At 50.0% G+C, this 16057-nt stretch overlaps 1 protein-coding gene across 1 annotated transcript; it reads right to left on the reverse strand.

The window, feature by feature from the left end:
* Positions 1–5473: 5473 nt before the first annotated feature.
* Positions 5474–7410, reverse strand: LOC136545335 (small ribosomal subunit protein uS19). Its single transcript, XM_066537355.1, has 4 exons — positions 7302–7410; positions 7066–7217; positions 6928–6985; positions 5474–5920 (listed from the first exon to the last, which is right to left on the reverse strand). Exons 1-4 carry the CDS (start codon positions 7302–7304, stop codon positions 5672–5674), a joined length of 462 nt encoding a protein of 153 aa, XP_066393452.1. The 5' UTR covers positions 7305–7410; the 3' UTR covers positions 5474–5671.
* Between the last annotated feature and the right edge of the window lie 8647 nt (positions 7411–16057).

Below are 16057 nucleotides of genomic sequence, written 5' to 3' on the forward strand. Positions count from 1 at the left end.
GATGTAAAATGAATAGTAAATTTGTTTCTATATTTTGTTAATTTTTTTCAAGGCTGAATAGAGAAATTGATAAGGCAATTGATATTTTTTCCGTCTTTCATAATACGGTTAAACACCATGTTAACTAATCGATTACGAAAAATTGGATCGGATTGAAACGAATATTTTTTGAAAGTCGTTTTTTGAACTAGTTGCTACTTAATCTCGCAAGCAGTGATGTCGCGACGCATTGAAACGAATATGAAGCAAATAACATAAGTTGACAAGCTGCCACATAAGTTTGACTTAAGTTCGATATAACATAACCAAATAAGCCTGCAAGTTTCGGACCCCAATAATAGTTCGACCTAACAAACTAAGACCCAGGAGTGTAAGGATTCCTCGAACGCCTATGTCTCTTCGGATTTGTTGGCAACACATTGGAAGTGTAGCCAACGTCGGTGCGGTCGCGTCGCCGATGCGTATGGCTTGTACCCTGCAAGTATGTGATATGCACGATTACTTAGAATTCTTTGTGATCGTTAGTTCATGTAGCCTACATATTTAAAGAAACTACCTTTGTTAGTACCTATGATGCTCCTAGCTGAGACATGCCGATCTTGTCCTGAGGCCAATCTTCCCACTCGTCGTCGTTGTCGTCGTCGTCCTCGTCGTCCTCGATTGCAGGGTCCTTCCCAGCGCTATAATGTGGTGGTGTACGCACTGCGGAAGTGGCACCTGTCACCAGCTGAGAAGAGCCGGCTGGCGTCCTCAAAGAGGCTGAAGACGTACCACCCGACTGCGTTGGGAGTGGCGGTTCCTCATAAGGAGTGTCCATGCAGCTCAACTTTTGAGCTAGCTTCCTGCAGCTCTTCTTCACCTTCTGCATAAATAGACGTTAAAGTTAGCGCATTTCACAAACGCATATACACTAAAGAAACAATTTTGGAACAGACTAGTTTATGTTTACCTCCACAAAAGCCTCGAGAACGCCTGGCCCCTGCCCTCTAGACTCGTGAAGCCGGTACACTGCTTCGTTGGACAGTCTCGACAATTGTGTCGCCTGGGTTTAGAAACACGGTTGAACATTTTTAGTATACATAATTAATACCAAATGGATAACAAATTGTACCATTCAAGTATCTTACCACGTATCTTTGTAGCGGGGCTCTCTGTAGCTGTGTGTCCTCTCTAGTGGCAATGTCGTACACATCTTCGATCATATCTTCCTCCGAGTCCCCGTCAATCGCTTCCTCAGTGTACGGGGGCTTGATATGTGTCCTCGTAGATATATGAAGCCAGCGCAGGTACTCGTCGAAGGTGTGCTGATCGTGTGGAGGACCCGCATAGACCGGCTGATGTTCCCTGGTCTTCCACAAGTGGATGTACACGCTGTGTGTCACGCGCCAATCCTTGGTCTTGTACCTCTTCCTGTGGTCAAACCTGCAACAAAACGATGTTAGTTCTACCACACACACCTCTGGATTGTAGCTCTGTTTTTAATAAGTAACGCACCCGTGCAATACTTGGTTGGTGGAGTAAAGCGGTGGTGGGCAGCCTGTCATTCTTCCAAACTGTCTGCAGACCCTGACGGGGTAGTGAATCTCGACCACGTGAAAAAAAATAAGAGGGACGTTGCAGCGATACTCCTCTGACTCGTCCCTAGTGACAGGACTGAGATAGTTCTGGAACTCCGGAGCATCCCAAGGACACCAGTGCACCTGAACATTTCATAATTGAGTTAGGCTGTGATATAGTGTAGATCAAACAAGACACAGGTATGATAGTAAAAAGAGCGTAACCTGGTGCTGTGTCAGGACGTTGAGACCGTCCGTGTACTCTCTGTACTTGCGCCTCGCATTCCCTCTAACTAACTCTGATTCCGTCCAGATAAACAGAGCTGTAGGGAGTGTATCCTGCCCGTTCCATTGCTGCATTGAACACGATAATGAATTAGCCATTAATAAACTCATCATATGTAACCATATCGAAGAATATAATGAACACAAGTACTTACCGGTAAACCCATATTAAGGGACCTCCCAACGGGCTACCGTTCCCAACACCAAACCTGGAGTAGGTACGAGCAACCCCCAAGGTTCACATACCCTGAGGTGCGACGGCAGGCAACGCATAGCTGTCGATACGTCCATGCCAGGACAGCGCTGCCCCAGTTGTACGCCGCTATGTTCTCCCACGGCTGGCGTAGTATGTCAAGAAAGATCCAGCTGATGGTGTTGCCCGAGGCGTCTGGAAAGAGGAAAGCACCAAGAAAGTGCCAGAGCCACACTCGAGCGAACCTGTCGATCTGAGCCTCCTCAGCATGTGGGTCCAAGTAATCAAAGCGCTCCGTGATCCAGGACGACGAAACACCAGAAGTTTTCCTAAAATTTACCAAAGAAAATGAGACCCGATGGCTGCAGGAAAGCGATGCAAATATTAAATAGGCTTGAATTTCTCACTTATTTTTCTTGGAAGCCTCGTCGTCCGGTGGAACAAAGCCAGTAAACTAAGCCACCAGCTTCCTCCAGTGATCGTTGTCAACTATCCCTGTCACTGGAAGTCCCCTCAACCGAAGGCCTAAAATAGCCTTCACGTCCTGCAACGTCAAGGTCATCTCGCCACAAGGTAGGTGGAACGTGTGGGTCTCAGGCCTCCACCTGTTATAAGAATAGAACGACTGTTAGTTGCCTCAAATTTGTTACAAGAAAGTTTACGTACAAAGAATGCACTCGCACCTGTCTACAGCTGCGGTAAGTAGTGCTGGGTCAAGGGGCGGAAGACCGTGGTTGACAACACGGACAAGCTCGAGGAAGCCAGCACGCCGTATGTACGGAGCGTAACGCTCGTCCCACTGGTGCGCCCTGGTGTGCGTGCGGGGCCTCAAAGGAGGCAAGGCCACCTCTGCGTCGTTGTCACTCAAGATGTGTGCTCGGTGCTGGTCGTCGTACTCCACCTCAAGAATGGGGTATAACGGGTGCTGCGTGGGATGGGTCATCCTGTTACAAATTGAAAAACAAACAAAATTCAAATTAACATTATATAGCATTGCAAAGTAAAATATTCACTCTAACCCAAAATAAATCGGCACAAGGATAGGATAAACAAGCGCGCAAAAGAGGTAAAGCCCGATGGTCATGTGCTAGGGACGTGGATAGAGGCTAGAGATCGTAGTACGACAAAGCCAACCAAGAAGCGAGGGAGCCAGTTACACTCAGCGTTACGGCCACGGCGGGATGAACCTACGATCAAAACGTTCGAATGAAATACAATCCCTCGACCGGCTCGCTACAATCCCTAACTAAATAACTAACTATAAACTAAATAATAACCGGATCTACCAGTGACAACCGCATCGCTACAATCCCTAACTAAATCAATAACTACAAACTAAATAACAAATACATAATCAATCCATAAACCCAAAATCCTAACCTAAAAACTAAAAACTACATACGTATATCACAAACTAATTATGCTAAAACAATAATAATCATAATAACATTAAACCGAGAGGGAGGTACCTTAGGAGCGGGCGGCCTCGATGCGCCGAGGTTCGTGGCGCGGCCGGCGCGGGTGCTGCGAGGGCGAGGGCCGCCCGAGTGGCCGGGCGCGGCCGGCGAGGGCGCTGGAGGCAGGCGCGGCGTGGGCGCGGGCAGGCGCGGGCGCTGGAGGCGGGCGATGGCCGGCGGCGGGGCGCGTCGGCTGGCTGGCGGCGCGGGCGGGCGGGCAGGGGTGCGTACAGCCGGGAGCTCGGCCGCGGGGTTTTATTTGGCCCAGACGCGCCATGACCCCTGGCGCGGCACTGCCGCGCCAAGATGGGTGGCGCAGCAGGCCCTGCCCCGTCAGCGGTCATCGCTCCTGGTCACCGCCACGTCAGCCCTGTGCCGCGCCACCATGTATGGCGCGGCACAGGCATTTGGCCGCGTCAGGGCAATAGGCGCGGCCAAAAGTGTTAGTTAAAAAAAATCGGACGTGTTAGATTTAAAATTAGTTTCGAAAAAAGGTTAAAATTAAAAAAAAAATCTGAGATGTGCGATCACTGGAGTGAAGATTGTTTCCATGCTTGTGTGCAATGCCCTCATGCCATTGCCCTGCGTCACGCTATGAGAGAGCATTGGGCACTGCCGGCTGAGGAGGACCTAGTGTTTACCGGACCCGATTCGTTATTAGTCCTCATGAGCAGATTTGCGGCAGAGGTGAATGCAAACTTGCTTATGCTCTTGTGGAGGGTTTGGAGTGTACGCAACAGCGTCCTGCGCGTCGGACACAAGGTTTCTGTGGAGGGGTCCATCGTTTTCTTGACACGATACATGGACTCTCTTCTACAATGCCGTCGGGGAAGCGCGCAACATGATACTAAGGGGAAGCAGTGTGCACTTGTGGGGAACAGGCGCCCCTCTGCAGCTGATCGACAGGTCCAGAAACGGTGGAGCCCTCCACCGCAGGGTTCCTTGAAGATTAATGTTGATGGCGCCTTCATCCCTAGCTCAGGGGCAGCTGCTATGGGTGTGGTGATCAGAGATCATGCAGGTCAAGCAAAATTGGCATCATGGCGTCTGCTTTCATATTGCAGGGATGCTGAGGAGGTGGAAGCTGCTGCATGCCGCGAAGGGATTACACTTGCTGCGCGGTGGCCACATACTCATATGATGTTGGAAACTGATTGTGCTGTGGTGGCCACAAAGTTAAAGAACACTGATCAAGACCGCTCGGTGGGCTGGTTTCTGGTGCGTGAAGCACATATTGCTATGGAGGAGTTGAGTAGTTTAGACATCGTTAAAATTGGTAGGAGTCAAAATAATGTAGCGCATGAACTTGCTCATTTTGCAATTAGGTTGGGTCGTAGCGAGGTCTTTTTTTCTTCTTTTCCTGAGTTTGTTTTGTCTCTTCTCTGCAATGATACTCCTTAATTATTAATAAAGTTTTTGTTCCGTAAAAAAAAATCTCTTGACGTTTCCATCACTTTCTTCATAAATTCCTTTGACCCAATTGATGATCGAAACATTGGCCAAGCCAATCGTCTGTCAAGGCAGTGAACTAGGTGGTGTTTCTTTTGTATTTTGGCGTAGTGTTGGCACAGACACACTACTAGTAGAGATAAAAAGACGTTTTACAGCTATTTAAAGGGGGTGAAGAGATTGAGAGCTATTTAAGGGAGGGTGAAGAGATTGACATAGATTTCATAGTTGTTTTAACCAAACAGCTACAGCTTTTCACAACACATTGCTCACAACAGCTTTTTTCATATAGCTCTGAAACAAACAGAACCAAAATTGTTGGTGCTACAAATCACGATAGGCAACAGAGGCTCACAATGTTTAGTGGTTGCTGGTTGCCAATGTTGAACCTTATCAAGATAACATGTTAAAGGGGCACCCAATAAATTGACATCGTCACATTTAAATCCAATCCACTCGAGGCACATCACCCGAATTGTAAGCCTCATCTTCAGAATTTCAGAAATAAACAACCCAAAATCAAGGAAAGCAAAGAAAGTAGCATCACAGCTTAGATACGATTTAACTCACATACTTCCAACAAAACAGCATAATTGTGCGATGCTTAGCTTTGAATTCTACAGCTGGAACAGAACAAAATGTCTTCGGTATGTAACTTGTTCAAAACAAGTAGCAAAGCTGAAAGGACAATGCCACTGGACCCTTGGGACACTACAGATCTGGGTAACAACTCATTTGAGAGGGATAAACCGCGACGAGTGGGTGGCACCGATACCGGGCCTACCGTGCTTGACCGGCTTGTAGGAGATGGAGAACTCTGCGAGATAGTGGCCAATCATCTCAGGCTTGATCTCAACCTGGTTGAAGGTCTTGCCATTGTAGACACCGACAATGCTTCCAATCATCTCAGGAACAATGATCATGTTGCGGAGATGGGTCTTCACTGGCTCTGGCTTCTCACCAGCAGGAGCATCCTTTTTCTGTTAACAGCAGTGAGAGATAACTAGTAAGGAAATTGAGTGTCAGGAGCGTCCTTTTTCCAAACATGCCATCAGATCAATCAATACAGAAGTGCCACAAAAATACTGTACATTCAGGATAGAAAATTTGATCCATCATCATCCCAATAGTCTTCAACAGACACAACAATACTATAATTGGGGCAAGGCAGGTTGTGAGACAGCAGGCTATATAACGAAAAAAAAGAGAACTATGCACCGTACAGTAAGCAATTCAAAAGTTAGTTACAAGTTTTTAATCGACAAGTTTATATTTGTCTATAATCCCAATTAAAAACCAACAGAACAAATGACATAAGAGCTCTTAAAAAATACAGTAATTAACCCTGCTAGACATAATAAGATTCACAATTCATAATCGCAATACTCAGTGCTAGCAACCTTATTTGCTACACACCACAACACGGTGCTAGCAACCTTATTTGCTACACATTCAAGCTACAGGCTAAGTTGCCAGAAAACCCGGGACGCATGAGTTTATAAGATTGGCGAGTATCATGAATTTCCTTTATAATACAGAGTTATTTGAAGCAACCCCCTCCCCCCAAATAAAAAAAAATAGCCCCAGCTCCACCACTGAGAAAACCGGCCTTCTGATTCAATCAACTGCATATCCTTCCAAGTGCAAATTTACAGTAAATGTAACACTACAACCAAATAGAAAATCTACAACCATAGCCACTGGAATTTGGTCAAAGTACATTTTGCGAAACCAAGTTCACAAAAAAAAAGCATGCCACACCACAATCATACAGATCGAAAATTCAGAAAACACGCATCTAAACATTTCTAATTTCTCGAATGCTTATAGCTAAATACGAAAAACAAGCATGCAAAAAAAATACGAGAATAATCTAATAAGCATCATATAATCAAGAGAGCATAACAGATCCACGCAATTGTCTAGATCGGGCCACACTAAACGCTACCAAAAAGAGGTAATGAAAATTAAGCGGTTGGACACTGACCGCCTTGCGCAGCTTCTTGATGAGCGCCATCGGCTTCCTCTTCAAACCCCTCTGGAACCTACCAAAACAAACACATCACATCAGATCTCTGCAACCCAAAATCCCACGGAAACAAACGAATCGCGGCACGAAAGGTACCTTCTCCTGGCGCGCGCGGGAAAGAGCTGGACGAGGTCGTCGGTGGACATGTCAAGCAGCGCATCGAGGTCCACGCCGCGGTAGCTGTACTTGCGGAACGTCCTCTTCTTGGGAGCGCCGGCGGCGACCTCCGGCTCCACATCGACGTCCGCCTGCGCAACACGAATTAGTCCTTGTGCGGGTCATAGGGACGCGCTGGATCTTGGCGCTGGATACAGTTTTGGCGGGCAACTCACCATGGTCGAAGTTGAAGCTGGTCGGTGAGGTCGCGGGGCGCGGCGGCGGCGGGCGATGCGCGGAGGCGGAGGCGGGTAGGGTTTAGAGAGAGGTGCGCGTGGGAGTGGGAGCTTATATATATCTGCGCTCGGTGGTGAGGCCGTGAAGAGCGCTCGTCCAGTTTAGTGGCCTGGCCTGGATGGATGTTGGGCCGGATGGTATTCATGAGTGGGCTGAAAATACATTTCTTGTTGAGTCTAACTCTACCAGGCTCCTTATGGTTATCTGGGCTGGGCATCCCGGTGCCTGTCGCAGGCATAGCCTGTTTTTATAATAATAGAGTTTGATTTCTTTTGATACATGCAGGCATGTCTGGTTTTTAGAACCGCCTTTTTGGCATTTGTAATTCGTTGACTAAGTGCATCAATAAAGAGGGTGGTGATTTCTCCAAAAAAAACAAACATGGATTAGACGCTGATTATTCTAACTTTTACGAGTATATAAACTAAAAATCTTTTCCTAAAAAAAATATAAACTAAAAATCTAGATCAAGAACAAGATATGAAGCTCTATGAAGACATTATGGGAAGTAAAAATATGGTTGAGAAAATGTGTTCATGACTTCAATATTAGCGATAGAATCCAGTAAAAATATGAGCTGGACCTACATGTTCATGGATCGGGTCAAAATTGAGCAAGGTAATGGAAGAATCCAATAAAATACTAATAGAATATTAGATTGGATTATAAGATGATGGAATGACAAAACAAACAGCACAATGTGCAAGAATTGTCTTTGTGTAGAATGAAAATAGGGTAATTGCACTTAGCGGGTGATTATGTGGATAGCTTTTACACTTAGTGGGTGATGATGTGGACAATTTTAGCATTTAGTGGGGATGACATAGATAGCTTGCATTAAAAGATTGGAAGTTAGTAGGGAATGATGTGGATAGCTTGTACTAGTTGAGATTGAAAGCTAGTGGGTGGATGATGTGGCAATTAGTGGGGAATGACGTTGATAGTTTGCATTATAGGATTGAAATCTAGTGGAGTTTGTTTTTTTATAAGATGCAAGAAGGATACCCCCTGCGTTCCTACGGGGATAGATAGTTTGGAATGGAACTTGGACAGTCGATGGTTATTGGCTTATGTGTCATTCATTAGTATGGATAGTGTCCATGAAGTGGTAGACTATTATAAATGAATGACAGTGTATGATATGTTCATCGATGTAGGCATTGTGACCGGCTGACGTAGATGGCTTGCATGAAGATATAGTTATCATAATTGCATGCTAGTGGGCTGCTGACGTGGATACTTTGCATGGAGAGATAGATATATATAGTGGTGCTTGTTTTTATAAGATACTAGAAGGATAACTCGCATGTTGTAGCAAGATATTCTTAGATCTATTTTTGTGGAAAGATTTTAATAGAGCTATTGTATGTATGAGCTAGACCTACATGTTATTGCATCGATTCAGACCTCTGGTCTTGCACAAGTTAATGGAACAATCTAATAAAATAATAGGATATTGTCGGGTTCATAAACCCGGGGTCCCTCATGGACCTGTTTCCCAGCAAAAAGCTCGGCCCAGCAGACGACGTTGCGAACGAAAGGCAAAACTCCTGGGCCGGCCCAAATATCTAAACAACAGGCCAGAAGGGCGATCCAGTCTTCGACCAGAAGGCCTGGCCAAGAAGGGATGGTACTCACTTCTGACTCCGGCCCGCTTCTCCGACCGGAAGGCCTGGCCAAGAAGGGACGGTGCTCGCTTCCGACTCCGGCCCGCTTCTCCGACTAGAAGGCCTGGCCAGGGAGGACGATGCTCGCTTTCAACTCCGACCCGCCTCTCCGACTGGAAGGCCTGGCTAGGAAGGGACGACGCTCGCTTTCGACTTCGACTCGCTTCTCCGACCGGTAGTACACAGAACCTCTGCTTACAGCTCTTCTCCGATCGTCGCGGTCGGAGCCGACTGGGAAACAACCGAACGGGGACGCCTGCTCAGTAAGGACCCGAAGAATTAGGTAGAGCAAGAAAGGTAGGGCGCTGAAGTCAAACCACAATACCGAGGGCCGTACCCTGCACACCTACAGAACAGTACTGTCAGGTCATGTCAGAAGGGTACTTTATAACCTTCCAAACATGTCAGAACACCAACAATGTTGTGGGCGCCGACATTTAACCTACAGTATGGTAGGCGCCGACATTTGCCATACAAGAAGAACACGATGGAACCAACCACTTGCATCAGGGCGCCAACAGTATTGTAGGCGCCGACAAACCGTCTCGTACCCGATGGCATGGGCAACAAGACTAGGTAGCACGCACTCCCTCTCTCTCACTTGTAAGGCCATCCCCTTCATCTATAAAAGGGGATGCACTCTCTCCTAAAAGAAGAGGATTCGGACGACCAACAAGGGATCGATTCGACGAACAACAGACACCACACAGATCATTCCGACTCACTCTCTGCTAGCTTTAGACATTCTAAAGCTACATAGAGCATACGCTCGAACACTTAGCGCACGTCGGAGCTCCCGTCACTCTTGGCCCTTCGGTTCAGAGTCCGACCGAACCTCTGATACTCCCCATCTTACTCTCTCTCGTTTGTATCCCCACAGCAAACTTCGAGCACCTAAGCTCAGGAATAAAGTCACCGGACGACTCAAACTGGACGTAGGGCACGTTGCCTATAGTATAAACCCTATGTCATTGAGTGCTAGGCCACATCCGATCACAACGTATGACAAAACGATAAATATTTACTAGTTGGTCACTTTTCGCACCGACAGTTGACGCCGTCCGTGTGGAGGACGCCGTACGTTCACGGTTTTGGTCATCGGATGGCCCACCTTCCCACCGTCTTCGGCATGGCGGGCTCAAGCGATATGACTCACTTTGGCTCGCTGGAGTTTTCTGCACTCCCACCTATTGGGATGTGGATTCCTCATGTCTTCGAGCCATCCCAGACCTTCCTCTTCGGAAGCCTGGACTTCGTCGCTGACCGGCTCGGCGTGCTTCATCTCCACGTGGAGGCACTTGTCCCGGTGCCCATCAGAGGAGGAGCACCCTACGTCGGCTCTAGGACACCCGATGACTTCAACGACGAGGCGTCTACATCTGCGCTTCGCTCTGAGCCTACACTGGGCTCAAACCCCACTGTGAGTAACGTAGATATTGTTCTTTACTCGCAATTACATATCTTCCTCTGACTCTCTGGAGGGACCCCGTTGTCCTCACCGCGACCGTCATGTAATCGGTTCCCCTACGGCCTCGCATCCCCCACGAACGCGTATGCACGGGGGCTCCGAAAGATACTGACGCTGCCCCCTCTCACATCCGAATTCGTGGGGATGGCGGGCTACGCTCCCGCCTCTTTCTACGACCTCATGGATGACGATGTTGAGAGCAACGGCTCTAGCATCGGTGATGTCGTGGTACCTAGCCACCCTCTGTCTCAGGAGTGCGCTATGGCGGACGCCTCGGGATAGCCGCGGTGGTAGCGGAGTCTCTACAGACCCACACCCCTCTAGACCCTCGCACGGAGGCCCTCGTGTGTGTGTAGGAGCACTGTGAGGAGCTATGACAAAGACGGCAGAACCAGCCGCCACCTGCGCTGGCGTGCTCGGCACACCACATTGTTTCCCGTGTGCGTAACCTGGCGAGCGACGCCTAGGGTCGCGCCCGCTAGGTTCAGCGCAACATCATCGATGGGGGGAACAATCCTCCATAGTTCACTTAGGCTAGCCAGAACATCATCGTGGCGGCGATGCTTCTGCGTGGCCTTCCTGAGCCTATAGACCCACAGGAGCAGGCGGTCCATCGGAACCTTTGGGCGCTGGTGGAGACCACCGCCGTTCAATAGGCGGAAAGCTCCGCATCACGCCTCCAACTTGTGGCCTCTTTCCTTACCGGGGGAATGGGGTCGCGCCAGTCCAATCGCTCCATCCGCTCACCACTGCGACCGGCAGGCGTGGAATAGGAGGGCACCTGTGCACGAATGCCTTGGGCCAAACCAAGATGCTCGCAGCGTCATCAGCAACCGGCGTCAGGCCTGGCATGTTGATGACGTCCATTGGGTGGCGGTGAGAGCAGGTGGCACGGGTCTCGGCCGGACCATCGAGGGGAGCGGTGAAACGCACCCCAGGCATGGTCATCGACTTGACGACCGGAGTCCTAGCCCGGATGGCCCGGGACCATGGGCCTTTGGTCGATGCATCCAGAGAGCGCCATTCCCACAATGCTTCCGACCACCTACCAACGTCGCAAAATATACCGGGGAGATGAATCCCGGTATATGGCTCGAAGACTTTCGGCTCGCCTGTCGAGCCGAAGGAGTGGATGATGACCACTTCATCATTCAGTACCTCTCCATCTACGTGGGGAAGCATGTTCGAGCAAGGCTCGAATTCCTCCAGCCTGACAGTATTCGCGACTGGGCAGACCTCAAGAGGGTCTTTGTCGGGAACTTTCAGGGGACGTATGTCCACCCTAGGAATTCCTGGGACCTCAAGAGCTGCCAATAGGAGCCCAACAAGTCCCTATAGGATTACATCCGTAGGTTCTTGAAACGATGCAACTCCCTTCCTGATGTCATTGATGTAGACATCATCAGCGCGTTCCTCTCCGAGGCAACCTGTGAGTCTTTGATTCATAAGCTTGGTTGTCTAAAGCCCCATACCACCCGTGACCTGCTCGACGTCGCCATGAACCACACCTTCGGCGAGGAGGTGGTCGGAGCGGTCTTCAATGAAGGCCGAGACAAGGGCAAGGCCAAGCATGAGGACCAAGACAAGGGCCCCTCCACGCAGAGGCGCAAAAAAACAAGAAGGATCGGCGCCGACCGGCCAACTCCGCGTTGGTCGCCGCAGCTGATCGCGTGGCCAAGCAGCCCTAGCATGGCCTGCCTGACCACTTCAATAAGCTCATGGAGAGCCCGTGCACCAACCACGCCTACCTCGTCAAGCACCTCTACAAGGACTGTGAACTCCTCAAGCGCTTTCTACGATAGGCCGGCGGGCCTAAAGAGGGAAAGGGCAAGGAGGCAGCAGCCAAGAAAGGAGGCACGACGGGCAAGGATGGGGACGGCTTTCCCAATCCCAAGGAATGCCTTATGATCTTCGGGGGATCTGATGCCATCTACTCCAAGCGCCAGCACAAAGTGCGCTACAGAGAAGCATGCGTCGCTGAAACGGCCGTCCCCTCCTTCCTTAGCTGGTCGAAATCTCTGATCACTTTTGATTAGAGGGACCATCCTTCCCACATCACCACATCGGGTCGCTACCTGCTCATCGTCGACCCCATTGTCCGCAAGAAGCGCCTCACCAAGGTGTTGATGGACGGAAGCAGTGGCCTCAACATCCTCTACGTCGACAACCTTGATGCCATGCGCATCCCCCGGTCGGAGCTCCGCCCAGTGAGCTCTCCCTTCCATGGCGTGATCCTAGGAACACAGGCATACTCGCTCGGGCAAATCGACCTGCCAGTCACGTTTGGCGGCCGAGCCAACTTTCGCTCGGAGGTCCTTACCTTCGAGGTGGTGGACTTTCTGGGGTCCTACCACGCCATCTTGGGGTGGCCATGCTACTCCAAGTTCATGGCAATCCCCAACTACACCTACCTCAAGCTGAAGATGTCAGGACCGAACGACATCATCACTGTGGGTAGCACTTTTTCGCACGCCTACATGTGCGACCGCGAGCATTTTGAGCTCGCCACTGCTGTCATCAACTCAGCCGAGCTCCCTCAGCTCAGAGAATCATCGACTCCGGCAGTCTCGAACTGCAACAAGCCAACCTCCTCGACTACCTTCTGCCCACTCGAGGAGACTAAGGCGGTGGGAATCGACCCCACCGACCCAACCAAGATAGTGCCGATTAGGACCCAGCTCCCGACCAAATAGGAATACGAGCTCTCTGACTTTCTATGCGCCATTCACGATGTCTTCATATGGAAACCTTCTAACATGCTGGGCATACTGTAGGAGGTCACCAAGCACGCATTATGCCGCATCCCGGGCTCGAAGCCTGCCAAGCAACGCCTATATCGCTTTGATGATGAGAGGCGTAGGGCCATAGGTGAGGAGGTCGCCAAACTCCTGGCAGCCAGATTCATCAAGGAGGTATACCACTCCGACTAGCTTGCCAATCTTATTCTTGTCAAAAAGAAGACCGAGAAATGGAGAATATACATTGATTATACCGGCCTCAAGAAGGCATGCCCAAAGGATCATTTTCCTTTGCCACGCATAGACCAGATAGTCGACTCCACCTCGGGATGCGAGATCCTCTCCTTTCTGGATGCCTACTCAGGCTATCACCAAATCACGATGAAAGAGTCTGACCAGCTCGCAACCTCATTCATCACCCCGTATGGTTCGTACTATTATGTAACCATGCCTTTTGATCTAAAAAACACTGGCGCCACCTATCAACGGTGCATGCAGCAATGCTTCGCCGATCAAATTGACTCGCTCGATCAGCCTCACCAAGTTGAGCGGCCAAAACCAACAATCACCATCTATGTTGATGACATAGTGGTCAAAATGGCTCAAGCTTGTGACCTGATCGCAAACTTGGCCGCGACGTTCATGAACCTCCGAAGGTTCAACATCAAATTGAATCTCAAAAAGTGTGTTTTCGGGGTTCCAAAGGGGAAACTGCTTGGATACATTGTGTTCAAACGCGGTATCGAGGCCAACCCCAAAAAAATCACGACCATCTCTAACATGGGCCCTATACGCAACGTTAAGGGCGTACAAAGGCTCACTGACTGCTTAACCGCCCTAAGCCGGTTCATCTCTCGGCTAGGCGAGCGGGGGATGCCTCTCTACAAGCTTCTCAAAAAGACGGACGCGTTCATCTGGACTGAGGAAGCGCAGCACGCTTTGGAGATCCTCAAAGCATTGCTGATGTCAGCCCCAATCCTCCTCGCCCCCGAACGGGGAGAACCCCTCCTCCTCTATGTCGCGGCAAGCAACCACGTGGTGAGCGCCGCCCTAGTCGTCGAAAGGGAGGAGCCAGGACACCACCTTAAGGTTCAATGACCCGTGTACTTCATTGGAGTGGTACTCACCAATGACAAGGTTCGGTACCCCTAGGTACAGAAACTTCTATATGCCGTGCTGATGGTGACCCGAAAGGTCCTACACTACTTCACTGACCATGAAGTCTCGGTCGTCACTTCCTATCCGCTGGGAGACATCGTCCGCAACAGCGATGCCACGGGACAGATCTCTAAGTGGGCACTCGAACTAATGGGCCACGACATCAGGTATATCCCCTATATCGCTATTAAGTCTCAGGCTCTCACAGATTTTGTCGCCGAATGGACAGAAGTCCAGCTACCGACTCTGGACGTCACCGATGAGTACTGGACGATGTACTTCGACGGGTCCGTAATGGCGCCTGGCTCGAGAGCTAGAGTGGTTTTGATCTCCTCGGATGGGAGCAGGCTCCAGTACATGATCCGCCTCCACTTTTTGGCCTCAAACAACACCACAGATTATGAGGCCCTCATCAACAGAGTTCGCATCGCCATCGAGCTCGGCGCAACGTGGCTCTATGTTCGTGGCAACTCGAAGTTGGTCGTCGACCAAGTCATGAAGGAGTCCTCTTGCAAAAGCCCCCTCATGGCAGCATGCTGCCAGGAGGTGCGCAAGCTCGAGGACAAATTCTAGGGGATCGAGCTACACCATGTCCCCCGAAAGGACAATGATGTCGCCGATTTTCTCGTAAAATTGGCTGCCAGACGGGTTCTTCATCAACGACCTTCACGAACCGTCTGCCTGCATCCTAGAAGGTCCGATCCAGATACACCCCGATGCCAACCTGGCACTCGGGGGCTCCGCCCTCGGTGCCTCCATAATGATGTCGCTCATCGCCGTCGCTCACCGCCGTCGCCGTGGTAGCACTCGATCAAGCCAACTTGCGAGCGCCACTACTCGCCTACCTCCTCGAGGAGGTTCTCCCACCCGAAAGGACTACAGCACGACAAATCGCTCGATGTGCCAAGACGTTCGTCGCACTCAGTAACGAACTTTACAAGTGAAGTCCATCGGGAGTACTCATGAAGTGCATCCCTACCGACCAAGGCAAGCAGCTCCTCCTCGAGGTCCATGCCAGAATCTGTGGACACCACGTGGCCCTGAGGTCGCTAGTTAGAAAAGCCTTTTGCTAAGGTTTTTACTAGCCCACCACGCTACAAGATACCGAGGAGGTCATCCATAGGTGTGAGGGATGCCAGTTCTACGCTCGACAAACTCATTTGCTAGCATAAGAGCTCCAAACCATCCCCATCACCTGGTCGTTCGTGGTCTAGGGACTCGACATGGTAGGACCCCTCAAAAAGGGTCCAGGTGGCTTCACTCACCTACTCATAGTAGTGGACAAATTCACCAAGTGGATAGAGGTGAAGCCCATCACCAACATTCGTTCGAAAGAGGCGGTCAAGTTCTTCCTTAACATCATCTACCGGTTCGGTGTTCCTAACTATATCATCACTGATCATAGAACTAACTTCACTAGGAAGAAGTTCCTGGACTTCTGTGATGGATATGGCATCAGAATCGACTGGGCCTCGGTCGGACATTCACGTACTAATGGTCAGGTCGAGCGAGCCAATGGTATGGTCCTCCAAGGACTCAAGCCACGCATCTTTGACCGACTCAACAAGTATGCTGGGCGATGGGTTGTAGAGGTCCTAGCGATCCTCAGGAGCCTAAGAATGACCCTGAACCGATCCACAGGGTTCACACCCTTCTTCCTAGCC

This window comes from Miscanthus floridulus, chromosome 3 (assembly GCF_019320115.1).
Source record: "Miscanthus floridulus cultivar M001 chromosome 3, ASM1932011v1, whole genome shotgun sequence".
In the NCBI taxonomy this organism is placed as follows: Eukaryota; Viridiplantae; Streptophyta; class Magnoliopsida; order Poales; family Poaceae; genus Miscanthus; species Miscanthus floridulus.

Excerpts from the sequence above, each read along its gene's own strand:
- LOC136545335 (XM_066537355.1), bottom strand. Across the intron at positions 6,986-7,065 it reads CCCGCGCGCGCCAGGAGAAG|GTTCCAGAGGGGTTTGAAGA; the intron begins GTACCTTTCGTG and ends TTGTTTTGGTAG. Across the intron at positions 5,921-6,927 it reads TCAAGAAGCTGCGCAAGGCG|AAAAAGGATGCTCCTGCTGG; the intron begins GTCAGTGTCCAA and ends TGCTGTTAACAG.